This window comes from Cydia strobilella, chromosome Z, assembly GCF_947568885.1.
Source record: "Cydia strobilella chromosome Z, ilCydStro3.1, whole genome shotgun sequence".
Taxonomy (NCBI): domain Eukaryota; kingdom Metazoa; phylum Arthropoda; class Insecta; order Lepidoptera; family Tortricidae; genus Cydia; species Cydia strobilella.
In genome coordinates, this window is record NC_086068.1 from 7890506 (window position 1) to 7909962 (window position 19457).

Below are 19457 nucleotides of genomic sequence, written 5' to 3' on the forward strand. Positions count from 1 at the left end.
AGATTATATCATATCGTTTTCCAGTTGATACAATTGCAGCAACGGTAATGTTTTCAAATTGAAAGCCTCAGGCAGCTACTTCAGTAAGGTTTCAACATCAAGATATCAATGTCGATATTATCAAATGGATATCTACTGGATATAAGTTATAGGTTGAAGATGCAAAATTTTAAGATAAACAATAACAGTTACTCGTATACTCGTATTCATAATTATATACCTATATGTACAAGCAATTTACATGTTGTGTCTCTTTTGCCGTTCGGTAAAATGCGCGTGGGTATGATGTTCTATATGTTTAGTATTTGTGATAATTGTGATAGAAGCTCGCGACTAACCTGAACCTCCCTCATGAACTTGTTGTTACAATAAAGATGCACGGCGCTGAACTCGCGCACTTTGTCGAACTCGAACACGATGGCGGGCGGGTTGGGCCGGGTGTCGTTCCTCCAGCCGACCCATGCGGAGTTTTGCGAAGCCTCGCGGATCTCGTCGCCGCCGAACTTGCCGTCGACCAGCTGGCCGAGCCCGCCGCGCAGCTCGTCGCCCCACGTGCCGTCGTAGATCATGTCGGTCAGCTCCACGCCGTTGCTGCGCTTGTCGCCTTTGGCCATGTTGTATGATACTATGCCGACTGTGGACAATAGGTATAGGTATTTTTACAGTTTAGTTAACATAAATTGTATTAACAGAGGATAAAGGTGGATAAACTACGTATCTAAGTAAAACATGCGAGCAGTTGGAGGGACTTTCGCAAGCAACCTCATTTGCGCCGCGATCGCCCAATCTGGATGCGCCATAACACACATACAGGACGTATTCAAATGAAGATCAGGCGGTACACGTTACGGCTACGCACACAACGAAATCATTCGTATGTAGTGTAGAGCGTGATCTGTTGTTGGGATATCCTACCGCATGTAGGGGAGACTGATTATGGTTGTCTGAGAGGTTGGTTGTCACAGCAGCCATAATAATCAACTAAAGGAATGAATAAGTTCATCAACCGGCGTCGAAAGATAGCAAGAGGCGTCCTTCTTTACGTAATGAATGAGTGGACGAATTTTTTCGTTCGTTTAGTGGTTCGTTATGGCCGACGTGACAACCAACCTCTGAGACAACCATACCCTTTCTCCCCTACCTACAGCCAACTTCAAAAGTACATGGCCACTTTATGAATGGATTTGAGCTCGATGTACATATTCAGATCATTTATTATTTGTTATCAGAGGCTTTCTGCTCATGATAGGAATAAAAAAGCTGTGGGGAATTCTATTCGCGGATATATGTCAATTTTCACACCATAAAGTCATCCCCAGTGTCCTTAAACTATCAGGTCTCGAAACATTATTTGCTTTTAAGTTTGTGTCGGTAACTTTATAAAACCGCTACAATATTTCCTAACTAAACAGTTCAAGTGTAGTACTTGTAAAATGTCCATGGAAATCCTCAGTCGAACTTTTGAACCAATTTGAAACTATAGTATATAACAGCACTCCAACGCTCGAACCGCCTGAAACAAGCTTCAACATCTAAATGGAGCACCCAATTATAATCCATAAAACCGAACTTTGCACACACATACCAAACATAAAACATATGTAGCCAAAAACGCAATATCTAAACCACAGTTGCATTAAGTGAATCTGCTAGACAGATGTTACTTTATTTAGGGACCAACGTAATGAGTATTAAAAGCAATTTTTAACTTAAACATGTTTATTGCAACCTAAAAAAAGTCTTGCACCTCCCGCGCGAAATTGCGTCGAGCGACATCTTAGCTGTTTCTGCAAAGCTCTTTAGCCGTATGGCTAAGAAGTATGCGCGCACCCAAAGATTGCACTGATAAAAATATCAACGTGCAAGGTTTTGTCAGATTTTGATTTAGTTGTGGGAGTAATATTATATACATCTATCGGTTTTAAATAAAAAAGAATGTAAGGACAGGCTTGCCTATATTCTAGTTGAAGTACACTACCAAACTCTTTGACGTTAGGGTAAACGCCAGCTGTTCTAACGAGATAGTAACGTAAACAACTGCCCATACTATTAGTTAAGTATAGACGTACAGATGTAGCCCGCATATAACATCTATCATGAAACTGTTTTAGAATTTTTTTAACACGTTTTTACGATAAACCCATAACAGAATGTTAGCAATTTAACCTGCTCTATTTTGCAATAGTTTGAATGTGTTGAAACTAATCTGACTCAGTACATTTTTTAAATAATCAAAATGCAATTAATTAACGCAATTACCCAAGTTATCTTAAAAATATACCAGTAAAGATGCCTGGAGTTATCGTACGTACAATATATCATTGCTACCTGCTACTGAGTACATAGAAAAGCAATTCCCACATTGCATATACCTATACCTAAATTATAGACCTATCAAGCTGGCGTTAAAAAATATGAGCTTAATTCCCCGTAATAGGCGTTACGGCATAATTTAAAATACAATTGTCACACTAGCTGATGTCAATTTTCTTGTCATCGTGGACAATTTGCTTGTCATCCCTTCCTTATAAGTGTACATATGTGGTATTTACCTAGGTTTGCTCATGCAGATATGATGAAGGGATAGGTGCGTAGTCGATGTCCACAGTCACAATGATCATCCTTATGTAGTTTGGGTTTTACGCCCGACGTGGACTAAGTATATTAAGGCGGTTCCCTGAGCCAGAAGGCGAAAAATCTCCTTATATGATCATGTTTTTCTATGAGGCGTTGATATTCGTAGACGTGGAAAAAATATATGTAGTTCTTGACTATATTATCTTTAACAACATAGCTTCCGATACACGAATTATAACACTTCGCTCGATACAATTAATTCCCAAAGTAACCTCTAACTCGGACTTTTAATCCTACTTTACTCGGTTATTTATTATGTGATACTATAAACAAAAAAAGAAGAAAAAACAATCTTAACGTAAATAGTAATGTCATAGCTTTAGAATTTCGATATTGTAAGGTAACGTTTTTAAAATAAATAAAAACCGACAAAATTCGATCAAAATTGACACTTGGCGCGTATGTTCTTTCCCGTTCTTTCTTGCGAAATGTGACAAAGACAGCGGCAAACCGATGGAACTGCCTTAATTGGTGTACTGAGTGTACACCAATTAATCAAATAGTTCGGTACACCATGTATTTACTATGGTGTACCGAACTATTTGGCCACTTTGACTGCTACAGAATATTTGACGCTGAGTGTACAATACCGGAATACTTTTTCGGATGCCATTTGGACAGCACATGATCCCGCATACCACATTAAACGTATTTTTATGAGCCAAACACTAATACCGATGCAGCGTTAAAAAAATCGATATTTTACAACACAAACATCACCCGTGCGCTTAATAATAACAGGAACATGTATCAAAAGACTACTTTCGTATTGAATCATACTGTTTTTGTTTCAAGACTGAATTTTAAACGCTGTTTTTTTTAGTTTAGCCCTTGTGGTGTCAAGGTAACAACGTGCTTAAATGCGGCTCGCTCTTCACCACTCGGTTTATCGGGTGTTTCAATCGGAACTTACTCAGAATCGCTAAACAAAAGGGACAAAATACCTCGGAACAGGCCTTTTAAATTATGCTTTAAAGTTATACTGCGTTTAAAAATAAACTTGATTTTAAAAGCAAGATTGCGCCACTTGAGGACGTCTTTAAAGTCATATAAGCTATAAGTATAAAATACCAGTCTCTATTCCTGCACTGGGCAGCATGATTAAGTTTAACCACAGAATAAATAATAGTACTACCGTACAGAATGGAAACATCCTACAAAACCGAAGTTTGACAGCGGTTCAGGGTCGAATCATACTATCCCTTTCTAATATATGCTACTATCCCTTTCGGCTATTTAGGGTTGTCAAAATTCAAGTCATTATCTTATCTATGACGTGGACGCAAAGGGACGTCCCTTTTTCGCAATGCTGAGCCGAACGGAGCCGAATTTGCCTGAAGCGAGGAGATTCGCACCCCTGGTTTAACTTCGAAAGCGGGAACTTTTGAAAATGGAAAACATCTATTAAACTAGAAGCACTTTCTACTGCTGGGGCCACACTAACGGGAAACGCCGCGAAACACGAGATTATCGCGATAACAGGCCTATGGAACTCTCCGCGCGAGCTCGGAATTATACCTACGAATCGTGTCCTCTTCACGGTACCAAGCCAGTTGGTTCTTTGGTTGCCACACGCGCTAACGCACGCACGTCATCGCGCGCTCGAATACGCTACAGTTCATACGAAAGAAATGTCTTCGCAACAAAAAAAATAGGTCAGCTTGTAGTGTGAGTGGATGCAGGAATACCAAAGCAAATAATAAATTATCGTTTTTAGGGTTCCGTACCAAAAGGGTAATAACGGGACCCTATTACTAAGACTCCGCTGTCCGTCTGTCTGTCACCAGGCTGTATCTCATGAACCGTGATAGCTAGACAGTTGAAATTTTCACATATGATGTATTTCTGTTGCCGCTGTAACAAAAAATGCTAAAAACAGACTAATATAAATATTTAAATGGGGCTCCCATACAACAAACGTGATTTTTTTGCTGTTTTTTTTCGTAATGGTACGGAACCCTTCGTGCGCGAGTCCGACTCGCACTTGACCAGTTTTTTACTCTTCCGACAAGATGAGACATTCTCAATACAGGTACTTACCTACCTACTGGTATTATTTTTACGATAGTTACAAGCTACGTAATAGGTACTATTCAATTGTTTTAAAGATGTAGGTAATGTTTTTTATGTCATATTTATAGTTAGATATCTACCTAAGATACCTAAGTATTCGAAAGAAGCGTCGGCAACCCTAGCGTTGTGTCGGCGCGCGCGGTGCGGGGAGCGGCGCGTTGAAGGTCAGGTCACTCCATTGTATTTTTGTGTAGGTATCAAAACGGTAGGTATTTGCGTTTTCTTTGAGAGATAAGTCGATCTGTTCGTAAAAACTATTATATAATCTGTGGCGATAATCAACGGCGTTTCCCGCCGTTTCCCGTTAGTGTGGCCCCGGCATAATGTAGCGACAGTAAGCATCTTGCTGATCTTGCCTTGGTAAGCGTAGTGTTGATAAAGTATGAAGTGCCTCTGGTTTTATAGATATGTATTTGCCATTTTCAAAATTACCCCAATGCAACTTATTCATTAAATAGTTGCTAGTAAAGGCCAGATTGTTTCAGTCGCAAATTTTCTCTCTTTTTGTGCCATATATGTATAATAATATATGCTATATAGACAGAACAAATGTCGGCGATCATCACGCGAGTCTGTGACACTTCGCCGTTTTGGTAAAAGGTGGTTACAGTAAAACAGCTTACCTTTGTGATTATAGACTAAAAACAATAAAAATTTTAGGACGATTTGACGCCTTTACGCAGCAAATATAGATTTATAATAATAATAACCAAACAAACATTGCAAGCCCGGTCAATGCTCGGTAAAAAGGCGGCTAGTCATATAACCGATATACACGTTTAAAATGTGAGTAACATGGCGAGTTTTATTGATATTCAAAACGCATTAACGCATAACCGCACACCTGGGACGATTGTTGATGTAGAGCCAGTCGTGTTTTAGCAAACATTCATTATATTGAAGGAAGATAGCGCAATAAAAGGTATGTTATAACAAAATGGCATGTAGGTACGTTACATAATACATTCTAGAGTCTATAAAGGTAGAGTATGTAATGTTGAACGAGAGTAAAAGGTTGTCAGATCTCCCGAGGATGCACTATGCTTGTGATTAGATTTTTTCAGAATAATTCATTAATATCGTTTTATTAATACCTTTGTGGCGACCACATACTTACATTCGTGTGGAGCGACCTTCACAAAATAACCACGGCAACATTATTATGTACTTAGTTTTAGTTGAAGACTGATAGATGATTTAAATCCACGATGTTTTCTACATTATTTTACAAATAATTTTTTTAAGCCGCTTAAAACTATAATGCTTGTAACAGGAACAGGTAGTTATTTATTAAACTTTATGAATTTTAAATTGAGGAAAAAAAAGGGATGTTAAAAGCATGAACAATAGAAACCATCGCGGTGTAGATATTTATCATAGTATTAATTTATTAAGACAGAGAAAAAAAGACTGAATAAAAATAGTATAGTAGACAAAAATATTGAAACGGAAGTTTGATTACGATTTGCGTTGCGAGTTCATACAAACAGGCGGGCATTGTCCTTTTTTTCAGACCGTATTTACAACTGCTGGCAGCCGCTAAATTCAATTGTGGAAGTTCGGTGTGTACAGTACTATGCAAACCTCAATAGATCGATTTCAGATAAAACGTTATTTCGCTTACAGTCGCCGTCCGATCGGTACGAACATTTTAATGGGAGGCGCACATGGCGCGCTGCGGGCGAGGAGGACGGCTCGGCTTCGAACGCCCTAAGAAATATTAATATTTTAAATGAAATTTAATAAGGGCGAAGACTTAGCAAGCTATGTAGCTTAAGGGTTGATGTCTTCTCTTTACAAACATTTATGTATTCTCTTTCTCTTATAGTTTAACACAAACTTTATTAAATGATTATCGAGCGACTTGATTGTCATAAGGTCATAACGTTGGCATGTCATTTGTCTATGCCTTCGCATTTGAAAGTTTTGATAAAAGTGCGGAGGGTAAAATTGCGATACAGTTAATACTATCTCTTTCGGAACATTGAAAATATTGAAATCAAATAGGTAGTTGCAATATTATAACATCGACTTTAGCGAGTAAAACTAGTAATTTAGGTGTTCACATGAAGCAACGTATTCATAAAACTCGAATTAGAGAAAGCTACTAATTGATTCATAGTAGCGGGGAGCTGCCATGCGCCAACTAGACAGCGACAAAGGATACAAACTAATAGCACTCCATTTATTTGCGTCTGGCGCGGCAAATAGAAATAATAGCAGAATAAAAATACAATTTTCCCGTCACTATGTTACCACTGGAATTCCTGAAAGAGCTTATGTTTAACCTGAAGGCTCAAGTGCATGCGCTCATTTGCTACACTGGTCGCGTGCAATTACTGACTCCAGTACAATGTGTTTTCGTTAATGGCTTGCGCTTTTTCGAGGCGGCAGCTTAATATTCCCGGAAAGCTTTATATGACATGAGTTTTATTTTCAAACTTTGAATTTGACATTAAACCCCGAAGGTACGTGGTAGTGGCTGGCTATTTCTGCACGACGTCCGGAAAGCCACCTTTGCTACTGTTACTTGATGATACGACAGGTTTAAATGTTATACGACTGTCTGTTCCGATATCCGACGGAACTGAGAAAAATGTTATATGAAAAATGTTTGGGCGCCCTCCTACCAGATATATAAGTGACAGCGTATCTTTGCCATCTTTACATGTGTTTCAAGTAATAATTTTATGTGTCAGGGTGCGCTATAGTCAATCATTCATAAAAAGTTATGACCACGCTACGCTACACGCTCGCTGTTAGCTCGATATTAAAAACATAATAAATAAACGTTAAAGATCCCTTTCTTTAACACTATTATGACTGTAATATATAATTTTTTTAAGGATAAACGCCATATAATATTTACTTGTTCGATTAGGTCATTCTAAGTAAGTAATAAATGTTGCCGTTGGCATAAGTGGAACTATCATGCAATTCATGCAAATCTGCCTCAACGGGAAAATAGTCGTAACAATTCAGGGAAGGAGTAGGGAGTAGGGAACACATACCAGTAATTTATAAGTACGCTATCGTTACCAAACGATTAAAAACGTTGGCAAGAACTCTTTCACTGCGATAGCTTATTCTAAGAACAGGCTGCATGACCGGCAGTTAACTTGATATATAATTGCATATTTATGTAAAGTGTGGTTCAAATGCCACAACGGTTATTTGCGTTTAAGTTTCTTTCATGTGTAGCCACCAGTCAAATCATGGCTAATTATTTTCAGATTTACGAGTCGCTCGGCGTGCTAGCTTATGTTGCGATTTCTAGAAGCAAGACGGGCTACATGATATGGTAACTAATAAGTTTATATGTAGTAAATACTTATGGTTAATGGACTTTATTTTAATTCGTACATAAACAAGAGATATCCAATAACAATTGATCAGACAATTAGGGAGTTATTTATGAGTCGTGATACATTCAGGTACAAACCCATTTTACAAGATTATATACCTAGCTTTATAACAATTAAATTTTATTCCCATGCGATATGCGATTAAACCACCTTCGCTTATGTATCAAAATGTAGGAACATTTATTTAATATGTCTTAGTTTCAGTTCGCATCAGCAGAATCACAGCTGAAAAACATCCGTTTATCAACAGTTTAGAGCCGTTGCCTACGCTTGCAGTCAGCGGTCAAAGCTAACACGCTTTACACCTTGTCACGGGCGTTGCACTCGTAAGAATATTGTAGAATCATGCAAGTTAAATAAAGAGAAACTAAATAAAAGTTCACACTTATCAAATGCTGGCATTACATTGTCGTGTAGCACGACTGACCTGCAAATTACTCCAGCGCACTCGCAACTATTTATTCGAGTAAAGTCTGTTTGACGCCCTGAAATACTGTATTACCTCTCTGTTGTTCGCGTTCATTCTTTTTGTAAGAATGTGTTTTAGTAATAATAATAGGTCTTCACAGACACCCTGTAAATAATAGAGTAGTACGAGCGACGTACTAAGTCTATATAAAATTCAATGCTATTTCGTATTGTCTGATGTGAAGTGGTAATAAATGTAATAAAAGTACAGAGCGGCCGTCTTACTTGAGTGCGTTTTGTGTACTCTTCAGGTGCTTTCCTAAGCGGGTTACCTGATACCGAGGAATTTATATTGCGTCTGTTATTTCTATTCTATTTAAACTGGGCTAGGGACATTCTTTGCTCTGAAAAATGTAAATATAAGATCTAGAATGCAAGGACAATTATACTTATTGCAGACTTTATAATGCTCTTATAGAAATAGCACGTGCGTTCGTAATATTTTTAAAAGCAGTTCCTGGCAGGCATCATTGATCGTAGCTTATTTCAGGCACCGGAGGTGGCAGAGCCGTCTAGACGTTCAGAGAATCACCTACTACCAATTATTACAGTTCGCGATGTTCAAAGGTTAAAACACCCATTAATTACGATGTAATTAAAACTGTTTATTCATCCGTGAACATCCAATAAACGGCAGAATATTATTTGAATGTCATCAAAAACCCGTGTACGGAATTGATGGCAAAAGATCTCGAGAGACGCATCAACTAAATCGTGGCTAAAATATTAATATTCGTCTATGAGCTCAAAGGCTCTAGTTCTAGGGGATTTGGGGTGACTAGCAGGAGCCCGCATCTCGGTCATAATAGTTTTTTGAAACATGAACCTTATTCTATGGTACTACGGTTCAATTTATTGCTTAAAGTACAAAACTGTCCGAGCTTCACGAAGTACGAATCTGTTATTCGCAGAACTTTGAAATAGCAATACACTATCGAGGTGATTCAAAGAGAATCTCGTAGACGAGCAGTTCTGCATGAGTAATATTCCTTTTGTCCGTCCCTTAAGGGACCTACTGACTATCAGTCCGCCGAACGATATCGGCCTGTCAGTTGTTCGGAACTGTAAATTTTTTGTTCTAACTGACAGGCAGATATCGTCCGGCGGACTTATAGTCAGTGGGCCCCTATAGTGACAGAATGATCTGTTCCTCTTTCATATCTTAGATAAAGAAAACGGAAATAGGTAAAGAAAACTAGAACAAGAACATGGCTAAGAATCCCCTTATTTGACATACATCAAGTTGAATACTTCAGCCAATACTGAACCTGAATATTTAGCCCTTGCATTAGGATTTCGGATAGCCCAAGACCCACACTGCAGGGTTATTTATGGAATTTGGGAAGTATATATATGTAGCGACCTGTCGATGCATATTCAAGTTGTTTATTTCCACAAAACCAATTCAGAATACTTTAGCTTAGGTCATTTTGGTCGTTTTATATTACACAATTTACGCACTTTTACAGTCAGTGTCAAACAGATATGTAGTGTCGTCCAAAGCGGCCAAATATATCGGATTCGGAACACATCCTTATTTCTATGGTAAAGAAGGTAACGTATATGTAACGATATATTTGGCCACTTGGCCGTCACTATATTTTGATGCCGACTGTACAAGTACGAAGTAATGTCGTCAGACGTGTGTTTTGTGTTGAACATTTAGATCAAATCATTTTGAATCGAACTGACACGCATTGTTTCAATTGAGTACCTTCTATAAAATACTTGAGGGCCAAGTACCTTATAATTCTAAATGCCAAGCGTTAGAACACTACATCAAACAGAAAGTCTTATACGATGCCGTCACGTCCTTATAGTTCATTGCGAAGGTTTGGCAATAAGGGGATCTCTGTGACATTTAGTAGCAATGTCACATCAGGTCTGGCCGTAATACTATCTGTACGCGTGCTGTGCCTCTCAATAGAACAAGTTTTCCTATATCGAAACCAACTTTATTAAAGTGAAAACTTTTTCTAGTACAATCAGTAGAAGAAATATCATAGGATTCGTGAAGCTCAGCGTCCATACGGTCCATTAATATGTTCATGATGAAAACAGATTTGTGAATTTGAGGCAACAGTAACACATCATCTGTAAAAATTTCAACTGTCTAGCTATCACGGTTCATGAGATACAGCCTGGCGACAGACAGACAGACGGACAGAGGAGTCTTAGTAATAGGGTCCCGTTTTTACCCTTTGGGTACGGAACCCTAAAAATTGATTCATGAAACGAACGTAAATACATAATTAAATATATATGTATTAACGCATTCACTACCAGCGCGAGCTACGCGCTACGTTCGTAGCCGATAACACGCGAAAACCCATATGTAGCGAAAAGCGCCTAAGAACAGAGAACTCGCTCGCAGTGATTGTGTTAATTCACATTAACTATTATAACTTATATACATTCAGGCGCTACCCCTACCCCTAACCATCATAAGCTAAATATAAGTATGTATGTAGAGTAAGCTAAATATAAGTATGAATATAAGAGTAATAAATGTAATAATGTAATTCTGGCGTTTTATGTCGCTTAACATGTGCTAATGAAAGAATCGGCCAACTTGAGAATACAATCCAACCGCAGCACTGATCACCAGCTTTAGGAATTTCAAAAAAAATGTTATTTGAAGCCTAAGAACTTTCAAGTGATCATTCATTGGGTGATATAAAGAGCTACAATATGGTTGTTTCCTCTTTAGATCACTACTTCATTGTAGTAAATATGAAAAGGTTTCACAGTGGGTCAGGAATCGAGTTGTTCGATAACACTTCAGGCTCCGACGATACACACGTGTGTAAGGTACCCGGCGTGTGATGACGAATCGCGGAGCTCGCGTAATTAAAGCCGGGCTGCTCTGTGGATTATGATTAGTTGGCAAAGCTAATTAGTCACTAACGCACAGTATATTATTAATTAAACTCCCGTCATGTGGAGACGCGAGGCGGCGTTGACTAATCAATAAATAATAGCTTCTGTCAAACAACCGTGATGTTTGGATACACATTCTATGCAACATGATTGTTTCTATGTCAAATCGTTTGCTCTTTCATTATCATCTTCCTAGCGTTGTCCTAGCTTTTTGGCTACGGTTCAGAAAGGGAGCCAGACGGCGCGTCAACCTAATTCCAAAAATGGGTTCCAGTTTTAAAGAAAGTGACTGCCATCTGAATTTCCCCAGACCAGAGGGAAAACTACGATAATATTGATGAAAGGCAACGTCGAGTTAGTAGCAGTATAAGTACAGAGAAAAGGTACCCCACGTCCATACTATTTTACAGAACTGTATGCAGGGGGGGTGCTTTTTCTCTGCAGCAGACTGTACCTTAGAGTATAAGTAAGTAAGTAAATATTCTTTATTGCACCAAAAATTATACATTTTACATACATGTAGAACTACAGACATTTTTAAAGAAAAATAGAACCAGGTAACAACAGACAACCTTTGGGTAGCAGGAAATGTAGAACTCATACAAAAGTCAACAAGTAGTGCAAGGAGCTAAATATGGAGACTATTAAACACAAACACACATAGTACAATTACTACTTATACATATAAGTATTAGAACAAAACCTAACACAAATAACTATACAATACACATATATATATAAAGTAATATATATTTATACTTACATATAGTACATAGGTAAAATATGACTTATATGTTGCGAAAATATTATATGAATACTATAAAATAATCAAACTTGATTCTAGGAATTTGTTGAATTTGTCTTTAGTAATCTGTATGCATTCCTTAGTTCAGCTTATCAATCTTATCATAAATGGGTAAGTGTGCCTCTTATGCCGAAACTTATAAAAAATGAGCCCGCCTTAGGAAACTTTCCGCACACAATCAGTCCTAAACATGCAAGTGTTACATTTTTTACCTTATTCCAATGTCAAAGAGTTGCAAACCCTTGCTCACGACCGTCAGTGTACATCCGTCAGTAGTGGCATGTTGCCTCACGAGACTGAGCAATCTGCTAAGTACCAAAAGTCGCTAACGGTAGTCGCACAAACTTGCGAACAAAAGAGGCAGAGAATTTGCCACCTGGCTGATGTTACACAAAACAAAACGGTAGCTAAGTACGAATATTGATGGGTAGAGGAGAAAACTAGTGCTTGACGGAATGAGAATGGTTTTTTTTATTTTATTTATGAAATAGGAGGCAAACGAGCAGACGGATCACCCATGGACACCCGCAACACCAGAGGGGTTGTAAGTGCGTTGCCGGCCTTTAAGATGGGAGTACGCTCTTTTCTTGAAGGTTTGAAGGTCATATCGGTCCGGAAATACCGCAGGCGACAGTTCATTCCACAGTTTAGCTGTGCGAGGCAGGAAGTTTCTGGAGAAACGCACAGTTGAGGACTGCCAACCATCTAAGTGGTGAGGATGGTAATGTTGTCGCGTAGGGCGATGGCGAAAAGAAGCGGCAGGGATTAATCTGAACAATTCCTCGGGGCACTCCCCGTTATACACGCGATAGAAAATGCAGAGCGAGGCCACACATCTACGCAGCGCCAAGGAGTCAAGCCGTTCCGAAATACGCTGGCAGTCGACAATTCGAGCCGCTCTTCGTTGGATGCGGTCCAGAGGGAGAAGCTGGTATTGGGGTGCCCCTGCCCATAGATAAGAACAGTATTCCATGTGTGGGCGAACCTGCGCTTTATACAGCTGTAGGCGGTGGGCCGGCGTGAAATACTGTCACGATCTGTTGAGCACACCGAGCTTTTTTGAGGCTAATTTGGCCTTACCCTCTAAATGGCCGCGGAACTGGACTTCACTCGAAATGTCGACGCCGAGGATTCCGATACTGGCTGCGGCAGTCAGGGGAGTGCTCTCAAAACGAGGTGACACGACAAACCCTAACTTTTTTGCGGTAAACACGCAAACCTGTGTCTTGGTAGGGTTAAAACGGACTAAGTTTAGTCGACCCCATTCAGAGATTTCTTTTAGGGAAGCCTCAATTTCAGACACAAGTTTGTTCCGGCTCTCGATGACGTTTTCCCGAGGGATATCGGTGCGGCCGGTGTAAGAGGCATCACCCGTACTATCATCAGCATAACAATGAATTCTGCTGATTTGCAGCATGTCATTGATATGCAGAAGGAATAGCGTGGGTGATAGCACACAGCCTTGGGGGACACCAGCATTCACAGACATGGAGTCTGAGCATTTATCCACGTGACGTACGTAACGTATAGTCAGCATCAAATAAAAAAACTAGATAGTGGAAAGTAGCCAAATATGTATAACTAAATATTTACTTACATCTTTAAATATTTCTATAGAGGTAGATACGTTATACGATAACTATGGTTACTTTGCTACAATATACTATCACTCGGTATATTGATTTAAACTAACACATTTTAATATAGAGTTTAAATTTATTCGCGACGTCATAATACAATTGATATAAGTAAGTACACGGGATTAAGTTCCGATTCAGTTTACATTATATATGAATGCTGACCACTAGTAGTAAGTACATTGTTTTCGAAAAAGTACAGTAAAAAATTAAATTCACCAAACGTCTTGGGGGGATGGCTAAGGGCCACTTGAAACAATTTTTGTGAACCAATTACCTGAATTAACAAAAAACCGAAAATAGCATTCGAATCACGTTTAGAGTTCAATAAATTTAATTAGCTCCTAGAATATGATACCGTAACTGAACTGCAGTTCCATCATCTATTGCAACTGAACATTTTTCCGAATGAACTGTAGAAAGACGCAATCTTGGGGATCAGGTTGCTTAAGTTGCTTTCAAACTCATGTGTTCGAACTTGAACTACAAAATCGGAGGACCCGTGCGAAATCGCCTTTTCATACAAACGTAGTCCTTATTTACCTCTCTGGAATCTCTGGATATTAACATTATTAAAAATATTTTGACAGAAGTTGTTGTAAGTATTTTCCATTGTCCATAATGTCAATATCTAGAGAGGAAAACGGGGACTACGTTTGTATGGAGTAACGGCCGTCTACTTTCCTCTTATACGATTGTAGCGCTATTTGTGTTGATCATTTGCGCATTTTTGCTCATTAATCAGCGACGGAATATACACGAAGCGTTAAGTACTTTTTTGACTTCGAAAAACGGTCCTTATGACTGACACTTATCAGCCTCATATGGCTGAAAGTTATCCCTTCTTCATAAATATACCCCGCCCGTAACTGATATAATATTTGGCACTCACCGCTCCAGTAACAGCCGTAGAGCTCGACCCGCATGCAGACGGTACGCCGGTGGAAGCTGTAGGGTATGACGCGGATCCTCTGAGCCCATATCGGCGGGTCTAGGTGGTTCTTCTTCTCCAAGTACGTGTTCGTGTTGCCTTGCATTATCTGAAATCGAATTGTTTATGTAGGTCCTACATACTTATTTTAAATAACTGACTCTTGTATAAGATCACCAAAAAGTGCATTGGTTAATTTTAGTGTAGGCTCAATTTTAGGGTCAGTACGTGTTAGAGAATTCTACGTCTTTTTTCGTTTTCTCAATAATTACGTTACGACATGACATGGTAAATCGGCAAATAATTTGTTTCAATGTTATTCCCTTTTCGTCGCGTTGTCCCAGCATTTTGCCACGGCTAGTGGGAGCATGGGGTCGGTCCGCTTGGCAACTAATCCCAAGAATTGGCGTAGGCACTACTTTTTACGAAAGCGACTGCCATCTGACCTTCCAACCTAGAGGGTAAAACTAGGCCTTATTGGGATTAGCACGGTTTCCTCACGATGTTTTCCTTCACCGAAAAGCGACTGGTAAATATCAAATGATATTTCGTGCATAAATTCTGAAAAATTCATTGGTACGAGCCGGGGTTTGAACCCGCGACCTCCAGAATGCAAGTCTCACGCTCTTACCGCTAGGCCACCAGCGCTTAACTCGCGCGTTGCTTCAACGTTGTTCAATTTTTTTATTTTCACCAACAGTGTTCATAGGCAGAAAAAATCAGCCGTATGTAGACCAAGCAGACGCGAGACAATCGATTTAAGTGCAAATTAAACCAATTCTGTTATTTAACCAATTATTTAAAATAAGTACAATTTATAAATAAGAACACAAATAGGACCACTTTTTCTTGTAACGTGTACTTAATGGGTACTATTCATTTGAGGCGGCAAACTATTCATTAGTAAATATACGATGTCAACACTTCACCCCGCATTCTCTCCGATTGTCCAATTTTGATCGATGGACACTTGCATCACCTCAATCCTGTTAATTTCCTGGGACGTGGCGCATCGGAATGCGATCTTGATTTATGCCCTGCGATCGATTCGGAAATTTAAAGGGCGCCAGTGTTGCGGCCTTGCTGCAGCCGTCTGTTTGACTTAACTGATTGACAATTAACGTTCATAGAGTTCTGTACTGTACACGATCATTTTATGTTAAAATCGAACCTTACACGGTAATTCACTTCCCTATTGATAAGTTATTAGGTTATGGATGAAGTTTGGCTGGAGCTTAAGATTAGCCTATTGTAAAGAGGTCCGGGCACCATTATTATTATTTCGTTTTAGACAGGCAGCTGATGCTGGTACGTCTAAATCATAGTTAACTTAACATGATTCCATTAAGTCTATTTTTAACTTGATTCACACTTGTAGAGTTCACAACTTCAGAGGGTAATTTCCATGAAATTTTTAAGAAATTTCTGAGAACATTCAAGAACTTTTCCGCAACTTGCACATCTGTTAATATACTAAATAATGACAATTCTCTCTAATGAATAAGAGATCGTTTCGCAAAAATGCTGTGCATTTAAATCAGGTCAGATCAATAGATCAATGAAATAACAATAACAGTTGTTTCTTTCTTAACTTTATGGCATTAAACATGTGCTTGAGTAAACCAAAGTGCTTTCATTGTCAAGAGCTACAGGATAAGAAGTTCCAATGTCATACAATAGGAAACCCGTTGGAAATCTGATTTTAAAGAAGCTTTAACATAGACGATTTATGGAAAATATTAAAAGTACGGAAATACTAGATACTGCAAATCTGCTTTTGGCAGACTAACTTTGATGGTTGTTTCATATGCATATTAAAAACTTCGAATTAAGAAAGATATGTCGAATAAAAAAGGCCAATTATTTAATTAACAGTTTAATTAACTCTTAAGACTAGTTTTGGCGCAACGATTATTTTCAATGAGAAGCAGGTGTTGAATACTGTATCTTGCCTGTCGGTACGAAAATATCAGTAGCTTTTTTTTTAAATTCCATTGTGACTGATTAGAATTAGATCATTCCCTTGGGTATGGAGGACTGAATAATTCGCGAGCACTTCGGTCTACCTATTTCATAGCGTCCACGGGAGTCCTAATATATCCTTACGCCGCAGAAAGACGTGATATACTCATATAGGCAGATAACGTACCTCCTTCTCGTCCGAGCCACGGTAGCGCACCCACTTCCCAAGCTTAGGGCGCCAGTACTCGATGACGTAGGCCTCCGCGTACTCCGCTCCCTGGCCGTTGCCGAAGCGACCCTGCGTGCCCACTCCCGTGATCACATGTACGGACCGCAGGTCGATCTCCAGCCATTCGGTCGACTCCGTCGTGATCTGGGACTTGGGACACCAAGCGCCTCCTTTTATCTCTTGATTTAACCTGTTCAAAAGAATAGCTCATTAAATTGCTATATTTTAACCAAATTTTGTAATCATTTCTAAATTCAACTTTGTTAAATGTGATCCAGCATAGAGTTAAAAGTTATGAAGAGATTTTGACGAATATAGTCATCAAAAATGTTAACAGGAGAAGATTGTATAAAAAAACCGAACTCGATCAAATCTTTTCACTTGTTCATTCAAGCGCCAACAGTATCTCCCCCTTTATCAAAATATTTCTGTACTTGGAAAACTGGTAGGGTTCGAGTACCGTCAACCGTGCAAATAAGACGCACAGACGCATACATTAAAGATTCATGGTTCTGATAAAACATCGATACAAAATATTAAATAAAAGGGAACATCTTTCGATGCACATTCTCGAATGTTCCATAATTTACCCAAACCGGGTGTATCGATTTAAGGGAAGCAAAGCGGAATCGAAAACAGTTACGAAGGAGCCATTTGCTCGACGACCGCTCATATTAACTGCCATTTACATGCTGAACAATATTTATATTTTTAGCATGAAAGCTCCATAGAAAATTATTGGTCTTCAAAGCGTGTATCGATATTGAAACTTTAAGATCAGCTTAATTATTTAGCTTTACCTTACAGCGCATTTAGGTTTTGAATAAACAGCTTGCCCGTGGTTAGTATTTTACATTTTAAAGAAATAGTTTTGCGATCAGTCTAAACAAGTCATGAGTGTCATGACAATGCGTTTATTTACCACACAGGGCATTGTTTTGCGCTCTTCGTCCTTTGAAAATCTAACAAGTACCTGTTCTGCGTTTGAGCAAACAATGAACGTTTCTATTCATTGTTTTCCACAGACGTGAAACGAATACAACCGTCAACTGTCTATTAGAACAGCTTATTCACGTTTGAAGCTGCGGCCGGAGCTAACAATTATGGTCTCTGTTGAACCAGTAACCGGTGATTACTTTGAAGCTGCTTCAAACTAGCAATTGCGTCTTGAAGTTTCAGGCGTCGCACGGTCGTGCTGTAGATTTTTTTACTCAAGTTTTAGATCCCAAAAGCCATAATGTCAGAGTCCTGGAAGCTGACTACCCAATTTTGAGGTATAAGTTTAAAAAAGTAAGCATTGAAATGGCTCGTTAAACGGAATAGATTTGAGCTGGTCTGGATTTCAAGTACAGGTATGTTTACGTTAGAAGCCAATTGTGATCCAGGCACGCTCGATTAATGCGCTGGCGTCACACGGCGGATCCTATTGGGCAGATACGTCCGATTTAATCACCTGGAGGAGTGTCTCGGATGGACCTGGCGGATCAACCGTATGTTGACGTGCATCTCATCGCAAACTCGGAATACGTCGCCCGCTTTGTTGCGGTTGCCAAGAGGTCTGGTATACGTACGGGCACATTTTTGTGCGATGAGCACATGATTAAGAATTGCGAAACAATGTTGACTCTTTTTACTGGTTGCTAATAAAGGGTTGACCCTCGTTCTCGTTTCGCATAATTTTGCAAGGATTGTTGCGCAGAATTTGTATTTTCGCATATTTTTTGCGTAAATACTTGTGATACATTTATACAAGAGTTAGGAATCAGGTACCTTTGAGCTACTTATGTTCATTAATTACTAAGCTAACGCATAATTAAAGTCTGACAATCAGACTAACCAATATGGATTAGTATCGTCCTACCTACCTACATACCTAACAATAGTTATGTAATTGTACCAAGACCACTAAAACTTTTAAGAGGCCAAAGGAAAAGATGGATGGCAATTGTGGAAAGCAATGGGGGAGGCCTACGCCGCTGAAGCGACTTCTACCTAATTGAAATATTACCTATATAGGTACGTACCTACTTAATTGTTCATTATTTATGGTAGTGTAAATTTATTTCACAATAAAGGCTTATTGGTTTATTTTATTTTAGGTATTACCTATGTTTGGTTAAGTTCTGAGTTTTTAAAGAAGTATATTTTTTATAAAAAAGAAAATTAAAAACTTATTTAACAGCTTGTTGAAATGTAGATAGATAAACCAATGAGTTTTCAAGTTACTGATTCGTTTATTTATTGGAGTATTCGTGTCCTATTTTCCCCGTCATATTTCCCAAAGCGCTTACAGTCGAAAAGCGCGGTCTCTTACAGAACAATCATATTAGATGATAATGCTATTACTTATTCTGTGATATTAGCTTCTCCTTATTTAGTGCGATAAACGACCTACAATACGAACGATATCCTATGCACACAATGCAGATAAGTGGTCGCAGTCGCCGCTCGGAGGAATGCGGTGTTAATC

The 19457-nt window shown here is 38.9% G+C and overlaps 1 protein-coding gene across 3 annotated transcripts in view; it reads right to left on the reverse strand.

The window, feature by feature from the left end:
• LOC134754196 (discoidin domain-containing receptor 2-like) overlaps positions 1-19457 on the reverse strand; it is a 102614-nt gene that overhangs the window by 19656 nt on the left and 63501 nt on the right. For all 3 annotated transcript variants that reach the window (XM_063690342.1, XM_063690339.1, XM_063690341.1), the window contains exons 4-6: positions 16946-17177; positions 14758-14905; positions 339-634 (exon numbers count right to left, since the gene is read on the reverse strand). In XM_063690342.1, coding sequence (XP_063546412.1) covers positions 339-634; positions 14758-14905; positions 16946-17177 — 676 coding nt within the window. The remainder of the gene's footprint in view (positions 1-338; positions 635-14757; positions 14906-16945; positions 17178-19457) is intronic.